General features: G+C 36.4%; 1 protein-coding gene across 2 annotated transcripts in view; it reads left to right on the forward strand.

The window, feature by feature from the left end:
- The window catches only part of ARL13B (ADP-ribosylation factor-like 13B), an 88,215-nt gene that overhangs the window by 54,508 nt on the left and 10,381 nt on the right, over nt 1-23,326 (forward strand). For both annotated transcript variants that reach the window (XM_006894140.1, XM_006894141.1), the window contains 5 exons: nt 13,012-13,117; nt 14,006-14,208; nt 16,816-16,924; nt 19,840-20,065; nt 21,882-21,998. In XM_006894140.1, coding sequence (XP_006894202.1) covers nt 13,012-13,117; nt 14,006-14,208; nt 16,816-16,924; nt 19,840-20,065; nt 21,882-21,998 — 761 coding nt within the window. The remainder of the gene's footprint in view (nt 1-13,011; nt 13,118-14,005; nt 14,209-16,815; nt 16,925-19,839; nt 20,066-21,881; nt 21,999-23,326) is intronic.

Raw genomic sequence — 23,326 nt, forward strand, 5'->3', positions numbered from 1 at the left:
CCCCCCCCCCCAATTCACTCTTCTCCTTGTAAAGAAAAAGAAAAACCCTTTCATTTGATATGCAATCCTTCCCTGCAAGTCCACTCACTCCACTGTGCAGCCTTCATTCTGGACTCCTGCCATGATAGTAATACCCAATCATACATCCCTTTTAAACAGTTCTCTCTCTCTTCTGTTTCAATTCAGTAAACATCATTTCTCTCCTTCTCTGTCTTCCCTCAACCCCAATGTCAGTCCCGTTTTACAACAATGGCCCTATGCAATATTTGTCCTTTTGTGACTGAAATATTTCACTCAGCATAATGTACTCCATAAGCTGTTTTGTTATAGGTGCTGTTGAGTGGCTTTCAGCTCATAGAGATTGACTGCAGTGTACAATAGAAACAGTACTCACCACAATTAATCACTTCTTGAAACACTTGTCCTTGTTTCTTCTAGTTTTTCTCATACCCTCTTTGACTCATCCATACTATTCTTTGCTGCTCTTTCATCTTCCTCACCTGTAAATAGTGGAATGAATCTAGGGTCAGCCCTTTGTATCCGACATAATTTTGTAATCTCATTTAGTCTCATGATATGCTGGCCCTTTCTTAATTAGGGAGCTCTGGTGGCCTAGTGGATAAGCTGTTGTGCTGCCAACTTGAAGATATAATGGTTCAAACCCACCAGTTTCTTTGTAGGAGAAAGAATGGGTATCTTCATTGTGATTTATAGCCTCTGAAAACTTGCTGGAGGGTCAGCTATGAGTCATTCATTGCACCTCTATGGCAATGAGGGAGTTTTGTTATTGTTTCGGTTTTTTCCCCTCATTACTCAAGTTTAAGGTATGTCTTTAGCCTAAGGTGTTCTTACACCAGACTGTCTTTTGACAGCTCCTTGTAAATGTGTCTAAACCATAGGGAATTCTGCTGGCATAATTGTAGGGATTTCTCTGCTAACCTAAAGGTAGCTGGTTACAATCTATTATTGGTTCCTTGGCAATACCATCTTAGACAAAGGTCTAATATCAAATGTTTACAGAATCCTACAGGGCCTACATAAGAAAAAAAGACTGATAACAAAATTACAACAGGGGCAAAAGACATGGAAAGAATTTTCACAAAGGCAGATATTCGGATGGCCAACAGACACATGAAGAAGTGCTCAAAATCACTGGTAATAAGAGAGATGCAAATCAAAACCACAATGAGATACCATGTTACCCCAGTAGCAGTGACAAAAGACAGCAAGTAATAAATGTTGGAGAGGATGTGGCGAGATAGGAACTTCTTATACACTTGGTGGGATTATTTAGGCCTTTTATTGTGTCTTGCAGAATTGATCTGTAGTTTTCTTTGAACAGGTTGTCTTTGAAGTATTACAGCTAGGCTGTTCCTTAAAAACAAAAATTGTGAGACTTTTTCTCACTTTCTTTGGGCATGTTGTTAGGAGGACCTAGTTCTTGGAAAAGGACATCATGCTTGGAAATGTAGCAGATCAATGAAAGAGAGGCAGAACTTCAGTAAGATGAATCCACACAGTGATTACAACAGAGAGCTTAAACACAGCCAAGACTGTGAGGGTGCACAAGGATTGGAGAAGCGTTATGAATATCATCTGAGTTGGAGTTGAATTGATAGAACCTTAAAACAACCCTAGCCCATTGCAGTAAATTCTTAAGGCAATGTATTATAGTTGAGATGCTCTGTGATGCACAATTTTTTAACTTACTTGTGTTCCTGATAATATAGAAAGGGAAAGAGCACCTTTATAGACTGATTAGAAACAGAGAGAGAAAGAAGTAAAAACAGATTTGATTTCTTATTCACAAAGATATTATTTTTTTTTCACAAAGATATTATTGATAATCAGCTTTTAAACAATCTCTAGATTTCAAGATTTTCAAGAACTGAAGTGTGTTTAACTTTCACTATGACTTGCAACAAATCTGGAAACTCCCATCATTAATATTTTATGAGTAGATATTTATTTAGTGTGAAAATAAGTCATCCTTGTCATCAGAGCCTTTTCTGAATATAGTAATGTTAGTATTTTTAAAAAACAGTAAAATATCTCAGTATTGATGATATTAGCACAGAATGCTTTTGAGAAGGGCCTTTTGAGAATGTGAATGTTACTGTTACTAAAAAAATGAAATGTTGTACTTGAACTCCAAGAAATGTTATTTTTTTCTGAGTTTTTATCCTTGGGTGGACAGCTTTTAAAGATTTACTACACTTCTATTTTAATAAGGCATTTACTGAACTCTATTTATTTCTCTTTATTTTTGAAATTTATTGATCATAGTAGCAAAACCAAGTAACCATTCTGCATTTCTTTAGATTGCTATAAATTAGTGATAGAAAAGAAAAATACAGAAATAGCGTCAATTTTTTTTTCAGTATTCTATATATGCGGTTGGTGCAGGACAGAGCAGGGTTTAGGGCTGTTGTGCATAGGGTCGCTATGAGTCGAAAACGACTCGACGGCACATAACAACAACAACAACAACAATATTATGTTATGGATATTATAGAGAATGTGCCAATCTCACTGTCTCTGACACACCTACCCCATTACCCCAGTCAGTGAATCAATCCATCTTATCGAAGGTCTTCCTCTCCAAGGGATGTCCCTCTCCAAGTACAGATCCCTTCTTGCAACATGTCCAAAGTTTGTCAGACGAAGCTTCAGAATCCTTGACTCCAAAGAGCAGCCCAGCTTCACCCTCCAGGACAAACCTGTTCATTTTCTTAACAGTCCATGGTATATTCAATACTCTTCTTCAGCATCCCAGCTCAAAGACATCAATTGTCCTTTTAGCATCCCTAGTCATTTTCCAGCTCTCTGATGCATAGCAAGTGATTGCAAAGACCATGGAATCTATCAGGCGCACCATAGTCTCCAGACTGACATTGTTGCTCTTCAGCACTTTAGAGGTCTTTAACTGCAGACTTTCCCATTGCAATATGTCTTTTAATTTCTTGGCTACTTGTGCCAATAGTGTTGACTGTGGAGCCCTGCAAACTAAAACTGTGAACATTCTCAATCTCCTCACCATCCATCGTAATGCTGCCCAATGGCCCAGTGGAGAATCTTTGTTTTCTTGATTTTGAGCCTCAATCCCAACTGAAGACAGAAGTCCCTGACCTTCCAGAGCAAGTGCTTCAGGTCCTCCTCAGTTTCAGCAAGCAGGGTTGTGTTATCTGAATAATGCAGATTGTTGATGAGTCTTCTCCAATCCTGATACCACTTTGCTCCTCATAGAGCCCAGCCTCCTGGATAATCTGTTCTGCATATTGATTGAAAAGGTATGAAGGTAGGACACATCCCTGTTTACATTTTTCCCAATTTTGAACCATGCAGTGTTTCCTTGCTCTGTTCTGACGACTGCCTCTTGGACCAAGTATAGGTTTCACATTAGCACACCTAGATGTTCTGGGATTCCCATTCTTCTCAGAGTCAGCCACAGTTTGTTGTGATCCACATAGTCAAATGCCTTTGCATAATCAATGAAACAAAGAACCAGCCAAGAATCTATCTAACCATCACCCCGTTTAAATCTAGCCTGCACTTCTGGTAGTTCTTTCTTGATGTGCTGTTCCAGTCGTTTTTGGATAATCTTCATAGAATCTTGCTTGCATGAGATATTAATGATCTTGTTTGATAATTTCTACACTCTGTGGGATCACCTTTCTTTGGAATGGGAACAAATATATATATATCTTCCAGTCACTTGACCAAGTGATTGTTCTCCAAATTTCTTAGGACAACTTGGTGAGCACATCTAGGGCAGCATCTTTTATTTGAAATATGTCAGTTAGTATACCATCAATCCCTGTTGCCTTCTTTTTAGCCAATTCTTTCAAAGCACTTTGAACTTCTTCCTTCAGGCTCTTGTTCATATGTTGTTTCATTACATTCTTCTGTGTCTGCCAATTCCTTTTAGTATAATGACTGTATACTCTTTCCATCTCTTTTAATACTTGCAGGATTATTTAATATGCTGCCAGAAGCATCCTTAAGGATTGCAACTTGAGGCTTGAATTTCTTCTTCAGTTCTTTGCGCTTAAGAAATGCTGAGCAAATTTGGTCACTCTGATTTTCTTACTCCAACTCTTTGCACATTTCATTATAATACTTTATCTTCCCGTGCTGCCTTTTGAAATTTTTTGTTCACCTCCTTAATGTCTTGATTTCTTCCCTATGCTTTGGCTTCTCGGCTCACTAGTGCAATATTCACAGTCTCTTCTGATAGCCATTTTGGTCTTGGCTTCCTCTGTCTTTGCAACGACCTTTTGCACTCTTCCTAGATGATATTCTTGATATCTTTCCATAACTCATCTGGTCTTCACTTGTTAGTGTTGAAGGCTTCAAACCTGTTCCTGAGATAGTTCTGAAATTCCGGTGGGATAGACTCAAGGTCATATTTTGGTTCCTGTGGACTTGATTTCACTTTCCTTAGCTTCAGCTTAAACTTGCATATGACTAGTTAATGGTCTGTTCCACAATCAGCACCCAACCTAGTTTTCACAGCTGACATTCAGCTTCTCCAGCAGTTCTTTCCAGAGATGTAATCTATCTAATTCCTATGCATACCATCAGGAGTTATTATTATGTAATTGTTATTATATAATTATTGCTGTTTTTCTTGCAAATGAATTTTCTTGCCTATTTAGTCAGCTTTGTCAGTACGTAGTTCATTGTAAAATTGTTACGAAAATTCTAAGTGTCCTCCAATATGACAACATTTTCATAGACTTTTTTTGTTCCTTTTATTACTGAGACCCAATGGAATTCATCCCAAATATATATCCTCTAGTTTAAACTTTTTTTAAAAAAAAAAAGAATCCTACCTTCTAACATATATTAATTAACATTGACACTTCAAAGTGCTTCACATTTACAAATTTAAAAGCAAATTTGTATAAATCTAGTAAAAAGGTTTTTTAGTTCTATTTTTATTTATTATAAATATGTTTTAAAAGTTTTACTATTCCTTTTTGAACTGTTAAGAATTAATTTTCAAATTTCATCTGATTAAATTAAGCCATATATATACACACACACACACAAATACATACGTGTGTATGTGTGTGTGTGTGCGTGTGTATAAAGAGGGAGCTAACCCTCCAGTAGGTTTTTATTTGTATCTTTGATGTTAAATTTAAAACTGTATAGCCATTAAAATAGCACGTATTAGTCCTGAGTAATCCATAACAGGGGAAGCTGTGGTGTAGTCCATAGGAAGCTATGCCGCACTTTGGAAAATCCATGGGATTTATAGCCATAAAAAACTTGCTGGAGGGTCAGCTATTGATTATATAACCAACTTTCAGATATTCCCTTAAAATTCTTAATAAATGTCACTAGTATAATTTTAAATGAGTTATTTATTAGATTCTGTCATGGTAACAAGATAGTATATATGAGTTAAGCCTCTGAGTATTATTCTTTTTGAGTATCAGACTTATTTATGTATGTTGCATTTAAATGATGCTGACTTCTTCAAAATTCCAAATCAAATGTATTGTCTCTGTGGAATTTTTATCATTTAAGTGTTTCCATTTCACTAGCTGACACATGCAGGCAATAACAGAGCACTTTGAAGTTTTCATTGTCCTTTCACAATAAGATTATGATTTAATTTTCTCACTATAATGTGTTAATTTTAAAGATTTTTGGCAATAACCATGGTGAAGATCTTACAGAAAATAATATGAATTCTAAAGAGTAACTTATCAAAGTGGGACATAAGCTACTTTTAAAAGTTTAATGTAAAGATATTTTTAAAGCAAGCCAACTGTGCTTCATTTAAAAACTACTTGTTACAGAATTTCACCTTTGATCTTATGGGATCTGGTGGCTTTCTAGAATTTCCAAGATTAGTAGTTATTTTGTTAAGGGCTTTTTGAAAAATATTCTTTCCTCTAAAGCGGAATTTTATCTCAGAGATCTGCCCTAATCTTTTTTGGTAGTACATCAGTAGCATATATTAGCAAATTAACTGCCAAATCTAGGAAAAAAAAGTAATTTTACTGTTGAACTATTTTAAATATCACAGTACACTCAGATTTCAGACTATGGGTTGTAACCTTAAAAACTGCAACAACAACAAAAATTATTTACTTACCTGTCTGTCTTGTTTCTTTTTACTGGTTTTCCACCTGCTGTGCTGGAGTCTTGCCTTTGTGAGAAAAATTTCAGTATCATTTCTTATAATGTCCTCATGAAATTGTTTAAATCTCCATCCTATTATTATTCACGAGCTAAATTACTCATTGATTTTTATATGATTACTGTAAATGAAAGCCAAACAATGAGGTCAAATAAATTGAAGATAAAATTTTCTTTTTACTGTAAATATCATATGAGACTAACAAATTGCTTGCTTCATTCACACTGGCAGGATCCGGTTGTGCCTGTTAAACACTCGTTCGTTAGCATAAAGGAAGATCATTTTCATTGGAGCTGGTCGGTAACAGGAAGTCCTTGTTAAACTACTTACAAAGAGGGTTTGGCACAGGTTCTGTAGTTCTAGTCATGTATTTGAAATTTATCCACTTATTTAAGAATGGATTTGCATTTAAACAAAGGAAGTTTTGGTTTGTTTAGTTATCAAATCTTGCCTAGAAGATAAAATTTGACATAATTAACATTAGAAAGAGCTTGGTGTAAAGCTTGTGGATCCATTGACTTTAAAATGATATTTTCTAGTTTAGAAAAATCCCACAGGGCTTGGCTTGTAGAACAGCCAGAAAACAACTCATGTCTTTGGCTCTCCTACCTCAATTTCTTTTTCTGTGGGTGCTACTTAATTTTCTTCCATATTTCTCATTATGATGACAATCTACCGAATTTTCTTTATTCTCATATTTTTCCATCTGAATTATGATATTTTTGTTTTTTGAAGCAGGAATGCTATAGTATCATAAGTACTTTTTGCATTGACTTTTGATGCACTTACAGTATGTAATATTTTCCCCAAATAAGTACCTTTATAGTATGCCATGTCATTATAGAGCTCTTTGTAAAAAAGCAATAGCCGGCAACAAACCCAAAATCCCTCAACATGGGTTGCCTCAATAAAGGAAGAAATACTCATATGTACAGGCATGTATAGTGGACAAAATAATTTCTTTATATTGCCATATGTGAATTTACTGTTAAGTTAAAAAAAGTCATGCTCAAATATTTTAGAGATTGCTAGAACACTAGTTATTGAAAACTAAGGCATGTACACTTAAGAATCAAATATTTATCTTGATGTTTCTTTATTTTATGGTTATAAAAAAACTTGGAAGTTTGGGGATATTTTAAAACAAAAATTATTTCTAATTGCAGAAGGAATATGAAAGAGAAAGTCACTATTTTATAAATGACAATTATGTAATGAAACTATGAAAAGCCATTAGAAATTGCTAAAATTATTGAGTAAAAAGTTAATTGTTGTTGTGTACTGTCAAGTCGGAACCGACCCATAGCTGATTTTCCAGCAAGTTTTTAGAGGCAAGAAAGAGATTGTCAATCTTCCTTCCATGAAACAGCTCGTGGATTTAAACTGCATACCTGTGGGTTGGCAGTGCATTCTCTTACCACTTAGCCACCAGAACTCACTAAAAGGTTTCATAGACCTTTGATGACATGGATTGATTTAGTGACAAAGGTAATGGGGGTAGGTGCATCAGAGACAGTGAGAATGGCACAGGATAGGACAGGGCTTAGGGCTGTTGTACATATGGTCACTGTGAATCACAGGTGACTGGAGGGCACATAACAACAACAGCACCAAAAGTAATTAACAAAAGAGCAGGGTGGACAGACAGAAAAGTGCAACAATGAATGAATGAAAATCCAAAGTCTCTGAAAATTTTCATTAAAATTAATAATAATAAAAAAGAGCATATTCTTAAGGAAAATATACTTTAAGATGTAAAAAAAAATAAATGAAGACACAGACAACAAGGTGAATAAAGCATAAACATTATGCTTGACTTAGATGAAGATCATTCTTTATACTATACATAACATAATCTAGAATGTAAACTTGGGCATAGGCTCTTACAACCAACCCCCACTTGTCCAACAAATTGGACAAAGGTTTTTAGCTTAGCTCTGGCTCTACCCATGGGGAATATGGTAACAGTTTCACCGCATGCTGATTCTCTGGTTCTGTGCTTCAGCTATGGCTGCTTCTGTTGTAAGTCTAGCTGGTACAAGAATGTCTGGTCCTGAAGGGTGTCCACTGCATGCCTCCTTTGCTGGTAGTGAGAGAGAGACTTCCTCTGTTGCTAAAATCTCCCAGTTTAATGATGAGAATAGCCAGTCTCCTTGTGGATTGGCGAGATAGCCTGTCCCTTTGTGGATAGGCTAACACACCGTCTATTTGTGTATTCCGCCCATACACATTGCAGAGTCAGGTTCCCTGACTAGGGAAGCCATTTTGAATAATAAACTCCACACTCAGCCTCAAATCAGAATAGCTGACTAACCCTCCGACAAGATTTCCCAGGTTATAAATTGCAAGGGAGAAGATAGCCTATCTTTCTCCCATAGAGCCTCTGGTGTATTTAAACTGCTAGAGAGGCAAGGCCTTTGAGTTAACAGCCCAATAATTATGGAAATAAACTCATTAGGAAGTATCAGCTTAATTCCACATGATTGAAATTCTTTAGGCAAACTAATTCTACAAATAAATAGGACTGCCGAGAGAGGTGATGTTGCAGGAAAGACTTAGAGATTCAAACAAACTTAAAAGGGTTAATGTAGTAAATCTCATTTCAGCATAACACTTGTGAAAAACATATTTGGAATCATTTTAAGAGTTTACTGTTGATTTTGTTAAAAATGTGACAGTGGTATTGTAATAATTTTTAAATTTTTTAAGATTTTGGAATAATATGACCGAGAGAGAAAAGGTAGAAAGTAATGGTTGTTAAGTGTTGTTGATTTGGAACTGACTCATAGCTGACCTTCCAGCAGGTTTTCAGAGACAGTAAATTGCACAGGATGATACTCCCTGTCTTTGTCCTTCGGAGCAGCTGGTGGATTCAAAGTGTGTACTCTTGAGTTGGTAGTGCAATTCCTTACCACTGAACCATTGGAGCTTACCAAAAATGATATGTTGTTGTTGTTATGTGCTGTCAAGTTACCTGTGGCTCATGATGATCCTATGTACAACAGCTCTGAACCTTGCCCTGTCCTGAGCCAGTCTCACACACCTACTCCAGTTACTGTGTTAATCCATCTCATCCAGGGTCTTCTTCTCCTGTACTGTCCCTCCCTACTTTCAAGCATGATGGCCTTCTCCAAAGACTGGTAGTTCCAATATACACAGAGTATGTTAGACGAAGCTTCAGAATATTTCCAAGGAACAATTTGGCTTCACTGTCTCCGGGGTGGTTTATTCTCTTAGCAGTCCATGGTATGTATGTTCAATACTCTTCTCCAGCACCACAACTCAAAAGCTTCAATTTTTCTGTCATCCTTTGACATTGTCCAGCTCTCTGATGTATAGCAAGTAATTATAAAGACCATGGCCTGGATCAGGTGCACCTTAGTCTCTATAGGCGGATACTGTTGTGCTTCAGCACTCTGGAGATGTTCATAACAGCAGATTTCCTTAATGCAATTAGTCTTTTGATTTCCTGACTGTTGGTGCCAAGAGTGTTGATTGTGGAACCTAGTAAACTGAAATTGTTAACAGCCTCAATCTCTTCTCCTTTTATTACAGTGCCACCAGTTGGCTCAGTGGTGAGAATCTTTGTTTTCTTTATGTTAAGCACCAGTCCATATTGAAAACCACAGTTCTTGACCTGCAGCATATATATTAGGTCCTCCTCAGTTTCAGCAAGCAAGACTGTGTCATCTGCATAATGCAGGTTGTTATTTAGTCTTTCTCCAATCCTGATGCAACATTCTTCCACATAAAATCCAGCCTTTCAAATGATCTGTTCTGCATATAGATTGAAAAGGAGACAGAATGCATCCGTGACAAACTTCTTTTCTGATTTTGAACCATGCAGTGTTTTCTTGCTCTGTTCTGGTAACTATTTTCTCATCCAAATATAGGTTTCACATGAGGACAGTTGAGTGTTCTGAGATTCCCATTCTTTTCAAGGTTAGCTACAATTTGTTGTAATCTAAACAATCAAATACCTTTACATTGTCAATGAAACACAGATCAACATTGGAACTCTTTTAGCCAAGATCCATCTGGCTTTGACTATGATGCCTTTACTGTCATGGCCTCTTCTAATCCAACTTGCACTTCTGAAGTTCACTGTTGATAAGTTTTTATGCTAATTAATAAAAGTTTTCCTAGTTTTGGCTTTTGACATCTGATAGGTATTTTGTTGTAATTGTTACTTTCCTTGAGATTTTTTTTAAAATTTTGTTCATTAATTTGCTCCTATTTAAGTATGTTGTTACTTGTTATGTACCATTGAGTCAGAACTGAGCCATAACTCACGTTTCAGTGGGTTTTCAGAGGCAGTAAATTGCACAGGAGGAGATTACCCATCCTTCTCCAAGAACAACTAGTAGATTTGAAAAGCATTCCTTTGGGTTGGCCTCTTAATTCCTTACCACTAGGAACATTTAAGTTCAGTTAGTTCTTGTAGCCTAAACCAGAGTGGCTCTGGTGGCAAGAAGCTGCACCGCAATTCCAAAGACACGTGGTTCAAATCCACCAGATTCTCTGCAGGTGAAGAATGGACACTTTGCTCCCATACCGTTTGTTTGTTGTTGTTAAGTGCCGTCCAGTTGTAGACGATTCATAGCGACCCTGTGAACGAAAGACCTGAACACTTGTATAGCTTTTCCATACAATTTACTGTCCCTTAACACCCACTGAAGGGTCAGCTATGAGTGAGTTCCCACTTGCTGGCACACAACAACAAACAACAGGTATGTTTATTGTGTTTTATGGCTGCAGTATTTGCCTAAAGTTGGCTTTTTTTAGCTGTTACCTTAGCCTACTCTGGTCTTCAGCTACCTTACGTGAAGACACATGGTCTTGAAAATCATCAAAAGCTATGGAGCTGAGATAAGAAAGAGATTGCTTCCCACACTGTGCAGCATGACTGGAGGGAGAGTAGAGCAATACCCTAATGACAGCAAGACCCTGCTGATGGTGGTTATCCATCACTGTGGACAAATTGTGGCAAGGTGTAACAGAGGAACCCTGAGATAAAGGCCACAGGTAAAGGTTTTGCTGTTCTTGCCTTGGATGATGGAAGGAAAAGCTGCTTATTGAACTGAAACCAGAGGCTGGACTGATTGAAGAAATGTGCTTTGAGACTGGTGGGCTAAACCCTGCGCTTACATTGGTATCCTTTGCTGCCTCCTCTGTCCAACTATTTCCCTAATAAACCCCACTCTTGGTACCACAACTGTGAAGAAAGTCTCTGAGTCAACAATGAATATCAAACCTCTTGCTGCTGGCACCTGGGGTTGGGCTACAGGCTTTTTCTGCTTTCTGCTCTGGGATGATGAGGGGCTGGGCTGCTTTCACTCCCTCTGACCCTTTCAGAGAAATGCTCATGGCCCTTTACCTCCATGTCCTGTTTCTGCTCATTTTGCATAGTCTTTAGCTAGTCCAGATGGCATAGAAATGGCACCTATCTGAATAAATCACACACTTACCTGGTTATGCATACACTGTAACTACAGTCAAAGTCAAAATGACTACTTAGGTATTTACAACACATTGTTATACTTTGGACATATTGTCAAAATGGGCCAATCATTAGAAAAAGGCATCATGCTGGGAAAGGTGGAGGATCAGAGGAAGACCTTCAATGGGATGGATTGACACAGTGACTATAACAATAGACTTGATCATGTTGGAGAGTGTGAATATGGTGCATGATAAGGCGAGACTCACAGCTGGTGTTCATAGGGTCCTTTTGATCCCTATTTGAACAGGGAGCACATAACAGTAACATTATATATTTTAAGATGGGAAAAAAAGATTGCATAACTTGAAAGTTGGAAGGTCTGCTGGGGTAATGTGTTATATTTTGTGCTGTTAACTGAAAGACAATTTTTTAAAATTGTATTATTTTTACATGTACCGTCAAATCAGATCTGACTGGTACAGGAGCAGAGTGCCCCTCCTTCTCCAGCAGGGCATCTGATGGATTTGAACCGTGTACCTCTGGGATTGCAGTGCAGCGTCTTGCCACTAGGCCACCAGAGCTTCCTTAAAAGACAAATATTTTAAATCCACCCACTGTACCTCTTGAGAAAGTTGAATAGTCTTCTCCTGCAAAGATTTATGTTGTTGTTGTTGTTAAGTGCTCTCGCGTGACTTTCATCCTTTCTCCTTGTTCATAGGGTTTCCCAAGGCAAGCTATTTACAGAAGTAGATGCCACTCTTGCTTCCAAGCTTGTTTTAGCCGGGGAGCACCACCAAACACTGTCCGCCATGGGTAACCATTATCGCATTTGACACGTCAATTTCATAGTGTTCAGTTTCACAGCGACCACAAGTTTCCTCTTGTACAGCAAGTGGACCCACCAGGGCTATACAACCTAGAAGAATGTTTCACCAAAAACAATTCAAGACAGTCCTTAGGGCCGTGGATTAGAGTCACCCACCTGTGGCTTGGTAGCATCGCTTTTGGTCCACTAGGCCAACTGGTCAGCCTTTGAAAACTCAATGGAAGGTTGCTAGATGAGTGAGAACTGACTCAGTGGTAGTGGATTTGGTTTATTTGTGTGTTTTGTTTTGTTTTTCAAGAAGGCAGTCAGAAAAATAGTTTCCTGTATCTGTGTGTGTATTTTGCTATCACTTTTAGAACATTTATCTTCTACTTATGTTTTCCTGATATTTCTTTTTTTATCTGATGCCACTTTTATAGACCAGTGTATGTAATTTAAATAAACTTTAATAAAGGAAAAATGATGATCTGAAACAAATTTGTTCTATCAGTGGAATTAAAACTGTAGAGTAGAAAAAACATGATCAAATAGTAAGTGGTTGTTGACTACATATTTGCTTTAAAGGTACTTCATTTTTCTCTCTAGGCTGGCAAATAAACAGGACAAGGAAGGGGCTTTAGGAGAAGCTGATGTGATTGAATGTCTGTCTCTGGAGAAGCTGGTCAATGAACACAAGTGCCTGTGTCAGATAGTGAGTTCCACCCACCCATCCGCATCTTTTGAAATATATTCACTATAATTTAGGTTGTATTTAACAAGTGATAGGCACTTAGAAAACAGTCTTTCACAAGACTATTTTTATCTTAGCCAGAAAATCATTCTCTCACTGTTCTTTTGTTCCTTATTTTGAATAGTTACATTTTTCAGTTTAATACTCATCTATTTCCAGAAATTATCCTTTAATAATACAAAAATTTTAAGATCTTTCTCTCGTATGAGGTTTTAAGATATTGTTGACAGGTTTTAATCTATACCAGTGTGTCATGTTATAAATGTTTACAGTGTGAATGAAAGAAGAACTACAAATAGAAAATTGAAACAGATTTGACTTTTATATTGAATTTTGAATAGCCATGTCAGGAGAGTTATAATACAACTTTAATAAAAATGAATAGAGATAATTTATTCTGGTTTCATAAAGTTAACATTAGACTCTCAGTCTTAATGGATACTTATTGCTTTGAATTCCCTAGTATCAGGAGTTTATCCTTCCTAGTATATTTTTTTTAAGTCGGAACATTTTTCTTCTGGAAGTTCTATTTTGTTTTCTAGTGAGTATATTTAAAATTGTAAGTCACACTGTATTCTTATTATGATATTTCCCAGTTTATAGATATTATTCATAACATAGCTTATATCTTATCAATGTTAGTGATTATTGTAGCAAAGTGTTTTATAAGTCAAGTAAATAGGTGTTTTATAACATTAATATAAAGAAATTAATTAAATCTAGTTATATTTATACTTAATGTTAATTATACTTTCTGTTTAATGGATAAATTGTACTTACAGTTTAATGGATAAAGTGTGGATTACTTTCAGTTTTAATCTTCGGGTAAAATAAAATGCTGTATTTCAGGAACCTTGCTCAGCAGTCTTAGGATATGGGAAAAAAATTGACAAGTCCATTAAAAAAGGCCTCTATTGGCTTCTACATATTATTGCAAGAGACTTTGATACCTTAAATGAACGAATCCAGAAAGATACAACAGAACAGCGTGCTCTTGAGGAGCAAGAAAAAAGAGAAAGGGCTGAACGAGTGCGAAAATTACGTGAAGAAAGGTAAGGAGATTAAATGTGTAGCACACTGTATTTGAAAAGTCCAGAAATACCACATTTTATGAATAGTTTTTAACTTTATGTAATCCTAAATCAAAAAATGTATAGCGATGAGAAAGTCTGCTGTTAGGGACCTTGCCAAGGTACTGAAGATCAGTGGTGTCACTCTGGAGACTAAGGTGCATCTGATACAGGCTATGGTCTTTGCAGTCACTTGTTATGCATCAGCGAGGTGACTACGAGAGAATGACTAGGGAGGACAGAAGGAGAATTGATGCCTTTGAGCTGTAGTGCTGGAGAAGAGTATTGAATATACCATGGACTGCCAAGAAAACAAACAGATTCACCCTAGAGAGGGTTAAACCAGGCTGCTCCTTGGAGGCAAGGATTCTGGGGTTTTGTCTGACATACTTTGGACATGCTGTAAGGAGGGACAGGTCCTTGGAGAGGGACATCATGTTTGGGAGGATGGAGGGACGGCATAGGAAGGGAAGACCCTCTATGAGGTGGATTGATTCAATGACTGGGTAATCGGGATGAGTGTGTCAGAGACAGTGTGATTGGCACAGGATAGAGCAGGGTTTAGGGCTGTTGTACATAGGGTTGCTGTGAGTCGCAAGCAACTTGACAGCACATAACAACAACAATATACCTGGACCAGGAAGTAGTTCTCAGAATAGAACAAGAAAACACTGCATGGTTCATGAAAAGGAGTGCATCAGGGATGAGTTCTCTTTCCATATTTTTACCATCTGTGTGTAGAACAGATCATTTGGAAGGCTGGGCTTTATGAGAAGGAATATGACATCAGTATTGGAGAAGATTCATCAACAATCTGTGTTATCCAAATGTCACAACTTTGCTTGCCCAAACTGAGGTGGACCTTAAGTGTTCGTTCTAGAAGGTCAAGGACTGTAGTCTTCAATACGGATGGAAAGTCAACATCAAGACAAAGATTCTCACCACTGGGCCCATTGGCAGCACCATGATAGATGGAGAAGAGATTGAAGTTCTTAATCAATTTCAGCTTGCTTGGTTCCACAATCAACCCTCTTGGCACCAGCAATTACAAAATAAAAAACCAAATTGCATTGGGGAAATTTGCTGTCAGGGAGCTTTCCAAAGTCTTTACATTACTTGTTATGCATCAGAGGGCTGGACAATGACTAAGAATGACAAAGAAGAATCGATGCTCTTGCTGTGGTGCTGGGGAACGGTATTGAACATGACATGGACCACCAACAGAGTGAACAAGACTGTTGGAGAGGATAAAACCAAGTTTTTTCTTGGAGGGGCAAGAATTGTGAAGCTCTGTCTCACAAACTTTGGGCACATGGTCAAAGTGAACAGTCCTTAGTAGGAAACATCCTCCTTGGAGGGTGGAAGAACAGTGAAGGAGAGAAAGACTTTGGATGAGATGGTTTAACACAGTAACTGGGGTAAATAGGGGTGGGTATGTCCGAGTTACCTCAGGATAGGGCAGGGTTCAGAGCTATTGTACATAGTGTTCTATGAGTTGCAGGCTACTTGATAGCACATAACAATACTTTGTTTGATTTATTAATTATTGTTTCCATGGACATTGATTGTGGATACAAGTGAATAGAAATCTTTGACAACATCAGTCATTTTTCTAAATATAATAATATTTACTGGTCAAATTGCGAGCAGTTTTGTTTTCTTTATGTTCAGGTAAAATTCATACTGAAGGCTATAATCTTTAAAATTAAAAATCTAAAACCCATAAATTGAATTAAGGCAATGTTATCTTACTTGTGCTTTTCAAAGGAAGGTAGCTTTTAAGAATAGAGTTATTAATGCACAAATTAATTTTCCTTAGCATTAGTAAAGTTTGAATATTGATTTTGGTGGACAATTAAAGATGTGCCTGATAGAGCAGAGTTTAGAACTATTGTGTATAGAGTTGTTGTGAGTCACAGGCTACTCTGTGGCACAAAGCAACAAAACATCTGAACTATAGAAGAATTGACTCATAGTGACTGTATGAACAACAAACTTGAACCCTGTCCTGTTCTGTGCGAACTTCATCATTCATCTCTGACACACAGCCTATTGCTGTAGTCACTATGTAATTTCGTCTCATTGAAGGTCTTCCTCCCTTTCACGAGCTCTCTACCTTTCTGAGCATGTTATCCCTCTCCACGGAATAGCACTCTGGTGGACTAGCGTTTAGGAAGTTGTGCTGCTAACCCAGTGGCCATTCCTCTCTGATAGCTCAGTTTCATCTGGCTCCTTGGGGAAAAGATGAGCAATCTCCTCCCCTCCAACATACAGCTACGGAAACCCAGTTGAGGATCAGTGACCAGCTGAGTTGGCTCCAAATTGATGGAAATGACTCTATAGACATTTAGAGGTCAATAACAGGAAATATTATTTTTGTCAGCATGTCTGGCTCCTACAGTTCAGATGATTATTCTTGTATTGAGGGTATGTGCTTACAGTTGCCTAAGAAATCTTGAAATACTCAGTAATTTATTGCCATGTTCAAATGTTTCATGGCATAACAACTCTAAATCTTTTTAAAAGTTTTCTTAACCCCTATCCAATACTTCCTGATGAGAAATTACATTTTTTTTCTTCCTCCAATAGAGAAGAAAGAGAACGAAATCAAGCCAATGGAAACAATGATCTGTCTGAGATGGATCCAGAGCCAATTATTGTTAATCCTTTCCAGCCAATAGCATCTGTGATCATTGAGGTATGACTTGTGGCAAATGCTGTTTTTATATCATAACTAGTACAGTTGGTAGAAGAAGCAAGAATCTGGGAGTTAGAAATGTTTTGTTTGAGACAATTGTTTTGGAAAGAATTAAGTGTGAGATCTGGGTTCTAGGTTTATTGCTTTTTTCCCTTATTCATATTTACCTTTCCTCTTGTGGAAAAGGGATAAATGTCATAGGAATTAAATGAGAATGAAATGAGCATTGAATATGGTAGTTATTATGGTTAATATTCTGATAAATAGGGGAGGGGTCAGCTTGATGGCAGAATTGAGTTTTGTTGGAAAAGATAATAAAAGTTCACTTTGTGAATAATAACTATTTTTGTTTATCTTGTGTTTAAATTAGTTAGAAAATCCCATTACTTTTCCCAAAGTTGCATATTGCTTTATGTAAAATATAAGTAAATAATATTGCTGTATAGCATTTATAGAAAGTGTCTATGGGAAAATAGAATTAATGTTTTTAAGCAAAAGTAACTTAAGAATAAAGAGATGATAATAAATTGCTGGTTTAAAAAAATAAAATCAAAGCAACTGTCCTTGAGTTAATTCCAACTCATGGCTACCCTCCATTAGGTTTTCAAGAATGTAACTCTTTATAGGAAGAGAGACTGCTTATCTTTCACCCACTGATTGCCTGATCAAGTCCGTTTCTGATATTTCAGCTAGCAGCGCAAATGTACTGTGTCATCTAGCAAAGCTCATACTCATTGCCATCATGGTGGAACCAACTCGTAGCAGCCAGTGGTGTTTAGCAGCTTGTAAATCCAAAAGAAGTAGATTGCCCATCGTTCTTCTGTGAAGCTGCTAGGTGATGGAGTTTAACCTCCATAGAGACATTGCCTTTGGGGTAGCAGTGCAGCCTCTAAGGATTACACCTGCAGGGCTCCGTACTGGGCCTCTGGAACTAAGGCTACTTAAATAATTAATAACAAACTGAACTAGAACAAAATCCATCATACATTGTTTTTGGGGTTTTTTCCTTTTTCTGTAAAAAATACCCCCACTTTTTTTTTTGGCATAGAGAAAAACTCAGACACCCAAACTCAATGCTGTCAAAATAGCCCCAAGTCATAGCTAAACCTCCAGTGGATTTTCTGAAACTGTAAATCACATTGAAGGAGACTACCAATATTTTTCCACAGAATCACTGGTGAATTCAAACTGGTAGAGAGATGAGACCTTTGGGTTAGCAGAGTAACTCCCTACAGACATCACCAAAGTTTTTTACACAGATAATTAAAATACTATATTTGTTCCAGGATAGACAGATCAATGGAACAAATAGAAGTTAACCTAATTATGTAGGTACATTTATTATGAGATAAAGTTAACATTTCAGATCTGAGTAAAAAGATAATAGAGCAACTGAACAACTATTAGGGGGCCAAAAACCAAAGTTATTGAAAACTACAAATCAGATTTTAAATTTCAGAAGTATTAAAAGTTTAGGTTTTGGTTGGGGTTTTTTGTTTTTTGTTTTTTTTTAAAAAAGGCTTTAAAATCCTAGTGAATGATAGATTTTTGTTGTTGTTGTTGCCATCTAGTCAAAACATACCCATAACTGACCCTCCTGACTGTTTCCAAAGACTGCAAATTACATGAGAAGAGATTGCCCATGTTTTATGCATGGTTTTTCCATGGCTGGTAGATTCAAACCACATGCCGTTGCTATGGCACACAGCTCCTTACCAGAGTTCCTTGTGAATGATAAAGTTAAATATTTATAACTGGTTATGTTGTTATGTGCCGTCAAGTTGGAACAGACTCACAGCTGACCCTCAAAGCGGGTTTTTAGAGGCAGTAAATTCACACAGGAGGAGATTTCCCATCTTTCTTCCACAGAGCAGCTAGTGGATTAAAACTATGTTGCTTCAAGTTGGTAGCACAGTTCCTTACTACAAGGCTACTCAGACTAGAAGAGGGAAAATTTTCAGTTCAAGACAAGATATAATTCAGTTCAACTCATCGACAATAGATTGGAATTGACTCATTCCTGATGTTCACTGAGTTTTCAGAGGCTATAAATTGCTCAATTTTTCTTCCTCAGAGCAGCTGGTAGATTTGAAAGTAATTCCTTACCCACTATAAAATGGACACTTTGTTTCCCAAGGAAAATTAAAAAATGACAGTAGATACAGGTAATAAAAGTTCATCCTCACTAGGATAAGGACATTTGAATTAAATCAAATGGTATCAAACAACATTTATATAAGTTGGACAGAGATTAAAAAGTTAATGATTATATGTGATAGTGAATAGGAAAATACCACTCTGTCCATTCCTTTGCTGGAGTGTAAACTGATCCAGTCTTTTAAATTTTTAATACATATCACATTTCACAATGTTTGTACCCATTGATACAGCAATTCTGGTAGGGATTTATCCTCAAGAACCAGTAGACCAATTGCGTTTGTTAGAACAGTGGAATATTAGCTTCCCTACTTAAAAATAATTTGGAAAATAAGTTATAACTATAAATGGTACTATAATTGCATTTATTTTCTATCAGATACTTCTAAGCATTTGTTATATTAATTGATATTAGAGAAATATATACTTAAATAAATTTTCAATTATTTTTGTTGAAAAATAAATGCATAAATACATACATATATATATAGTCACATACTCGTGTGCTTGTGAGTGGTACTTGTTTGTAACATTGGAGGAAAAGAACTTGTGATTATATAACAGAAATCTTCAAATTGAGGAATGATTGATATTTATTTTCCTAATATTTATATATTTTCTGTGTTTGACAAATACGTGTTTTAGAGATGTGTTCAACTGACCACTTTTACCAGATCTGTGTTTTCTAAGTTCTATAATGCTTTTATTTTTCTCTGAGAAGTATCTTAGATACAACTGTTCTATTTGATTTTTGTTAGAATGAAAAAAAACTTGAAAAAGAGAAAAAGAGGCAGAAGATGGAAAAAGACAGCGATGATTGTCCCCTGAAATATAAAATGGAGCATGAACAAATAGAGACCCAGAGCCAGATAAGTGACAGTAGCCAAAAAAACAATGAGTTTCGACTAGTAGAAAATTACAAGGAAGTGTTAACACAGCAATTGGAGAATGAAGATGAGACAGACCAGCAGTCTTCAGAATCAGGTCTTAAATCTAGTTTAAAATATGTAACTTACTCGTTTTTTCTTTTATAATTACTATTTTCACAAAAAATGTACTGTATGTTTGTGTGTATATAAATATACATGTTGTCTTCAAATACCATGTTCATCGTGATTTTTCCCTTCTATTATAATTAGTCAGTTTGCTCTGAACTTGTGTTTTTATTCATGATACCTTTGTAACTTAACAGGAGCTCAGTAAAAAAGTATTTCAATTTTATTGTTATACATTTAGAACACAGTATAGCCCAAGATTTTTTCTAGCTTCATAGTGCTATAACCTGCATTGTTTCCTTTATTGACTCCTTCTTTAGGATGCAAACACTAAACTCTTACTTTGTTGTCAATTAGCCTTTTTCCTCTCTTATTTTAATATCATGTTAAATATAACTGATAGATGCTTTAGTTATTGAGTGCTGTTGTAACATAAATATCACAATTAGGTGGCTTAAAAATATATATATGTATCTTTTCACTGCTGAGAGGTTTGAAAGTCCAGATTCAGGACATTGGTTCTAGAGTAAGTGTATTTTCTTTTGTGGGTTCTGGGTGAAGTGCTTGTCTCTTTTCAAAAGCTTCAGTTTTGTGGTTCCATGGATATCTCACGTAACATAGCCTCCTTTTCCCCATTACTGCTTGTCTAATCTATCCTCTTATATTTTCAAATTATTTACTTAAAACCCACTCTACACTAATATAGCCTTATTAGTGTAACAAAGAAACCAATTCCCAAACGGGATATAGCCACAGACATAGAATTTAAAATTTGTAGTACATATTTTGGGATTAATTGTTGGCCTTTTCTAACAGTTAGTGCAACTTGGAAGAAAGTTCATGTCTTTTTGTATCTTTAATAGATAGCCTATATTACTCAGGCAACTTGTGATAACATCTTCACTCTACTATTTGCTGGATATGTGTGTTTATACAGCCCTCTTTAGTCTCAGTTTTTTCATCTCTAAATAGAGAGTAATTTCAATAAAAGAGTTCTGCAGTGTTCTAGTATGGTGCTTGACACATAGGACACACACACTAATGGCAATCCCCTTGTAATGCCAACTTAAACATACTTTCCTTTAAACTTAAGAATATTTTGTGCTGGATCACAAAACTTAAGGGGGGCGGGGGGAAGCTTCAGTCCCATGCAGTTAATATGCCCATTCTGCTGGATGAATAATAATGTTAGGTTAAAGGTTGATACGTTTAACCATTGAGAAAGTCTAACTCATATAGCTCTATTTTTTTTTTTTCTTACTTAGTTGATGTATTTTAGAGTTACTCTTTTTCTTTGTTTGGTTTTTTTTTTTTCTTTTTCTTGAGACTACTGGAACTTTGAATCTATTCACTTGCACCTGAGAAGATAAGCTTCTGTGACCTACTTTCTTATGAAGGCAGTCTACTTTGTACATGTAGTTGCTGTGGATCAGAATTTACTCAATGGCAGCTAGCAACAGCATGATACTAAGAAGCTGAATAAGCTGCTTTGATAAAATTGACTATATTTTGAATTCTGAATCACCTTTTTTATAATTTAAAGAAAAGACTTTTTGTTGTTTCTATCATACTCATGGATTTTTATTCATTCAATAAACAGTTTAAAAATGGCTTTTGGTAATAGGCAAGTTAGCATTTGGTTATTGGTAACAGTTTTCAGAGTAGAATAGGAAATATGTTTCCTTGGCAAATACTTGTATCAGTATTTTAGGGTGGTTTTTCTTTTTTCTTTTATAGTATAGACATTTACTTTTCTCCAAAAGTTTCATGTTTCTATTTATAGTTACATGTTTATATTTTTGTAGATAACAGTAAAAAGAAAACCAAAAAACTAAGAATGAAAAGGAGTCACCGAGTAGAACCTGTAAATACAGATGACTCTGTTCCTAAGAGTACTCCTCCACCCCCTCCTCCTCCTCCTGGTGAGTAAATAACACGTATATTGACTATGGAAATACTGGTATAATAAATAAAGACAAAGAAAGAAATTGTATAGGGTTGTTGTTTTTTTTTTCTTTTATTTCAGTATACATCTTACTTAGGAAAGTTAAAGAAAAGGCATGCTTGAAGCATTCTTTACCCTATTTTCTCCAAAATTTATTAAGCATATCCAATCAGAGGGGGAAAAGAGAATTTTACAAAAGTAGAATGTAGTGAAAACTAGTCATAAACCTTCACCCAAGTACTTCCTAGAATGTGTTCAAGCTCTTTTTGAAAGATCAATATCCAGATTGCTATGAAGAAAAGAAATTTTATATATGGATGATCAATAAGAACTTTTAGAAATTTTATCTTTCTGTGTTAGACTTAACATTTGAAAACAGTATGTGTGAATTTTTCCTTTATATTTTCAACTTGTTCTTGTTGTTATTGATTGCCTTCAAGTGGAGCATGAGTCATAGCAACCCTATGAACAAAAGACGTGAAGCCTCTCTATTGTTGTTTCTCAAAGTTCATAGAGTTTCCAGAGACACACTGTTTAGGAAGTGGATGCCACTCCTGCTTCCAATTATTAGAGGGTAATAATAGTAATAATAAAACAAACCCCAAACTGTTTATTGGGCAAATCAAGGAACTAGTAACTTGGACAGTCATAAACTTCTTTTTAAAAAATGCCTATTTCGGACAAATATGGTGCCACTTTGTAGAAAGAGGCTGACATTGGGGTGGGGGTAAGACTGAGAAAAACTGGATAAATTATGTTTACTGCATTGAAGCCGATGAGGGAGAGAATAGTTTAAAATTAATATATTTTAGGGCATTATGATTATCATAAGAGTCTGGAATGAGGGTTGCAGAGTGGAGTATACTTGGGATGGGAGTGGGGGTGTGCGGGGTAGGGATGGGGGATTGTGTACTTATGAAGGAGTTTTTCTTCTGCTTTTCAAGGAGAGGAGCTAACTGGGGTGGGGGTGGGGATGAGTGGGTGGGGAGAAAAGTGCAACAATGAATGAATGGAATTAAAAAAATGCCTATTCCCTCGGGCCAAGAAACAGCCTATCTACACACCAGTTCTACAGGATACATCACTTTGCTCGGGAAACATTACAACTAAACTTCAGAGACATTGATCCCAACATAAGGAACTACCATCAGCTGATGTGTTTCGATTCACAGAAGCCATGGGAGCCTCATATATAAGTTATTAGATTGGAGGGCTGGTGAAAGGGAGATAGATGTGAAGGGAGGGGGTAGAAGTGGATGGGTATCCTGGTGGATGGTGGAGCAGGGAAATAAGTGGGTAAAGACG

This window comes from Elephantulus edwardii, unplaced genomic scaffold (genome assembly GCF_000299155.1).
Source record: "Elephantulus edwardii isolate Elephantulus edwardi_28Jun2011 unplaced genomic scaffold, EleEdw1.0 scaffold00136, whole genome shotgun sequence".
Classification (NCBI taxonomy): Eukaryota; Metazoa; Chordata; class Mammalia; order Macroscelidea; family Macroscelididae; genus Elephantulus; species Elephantulus edwardii.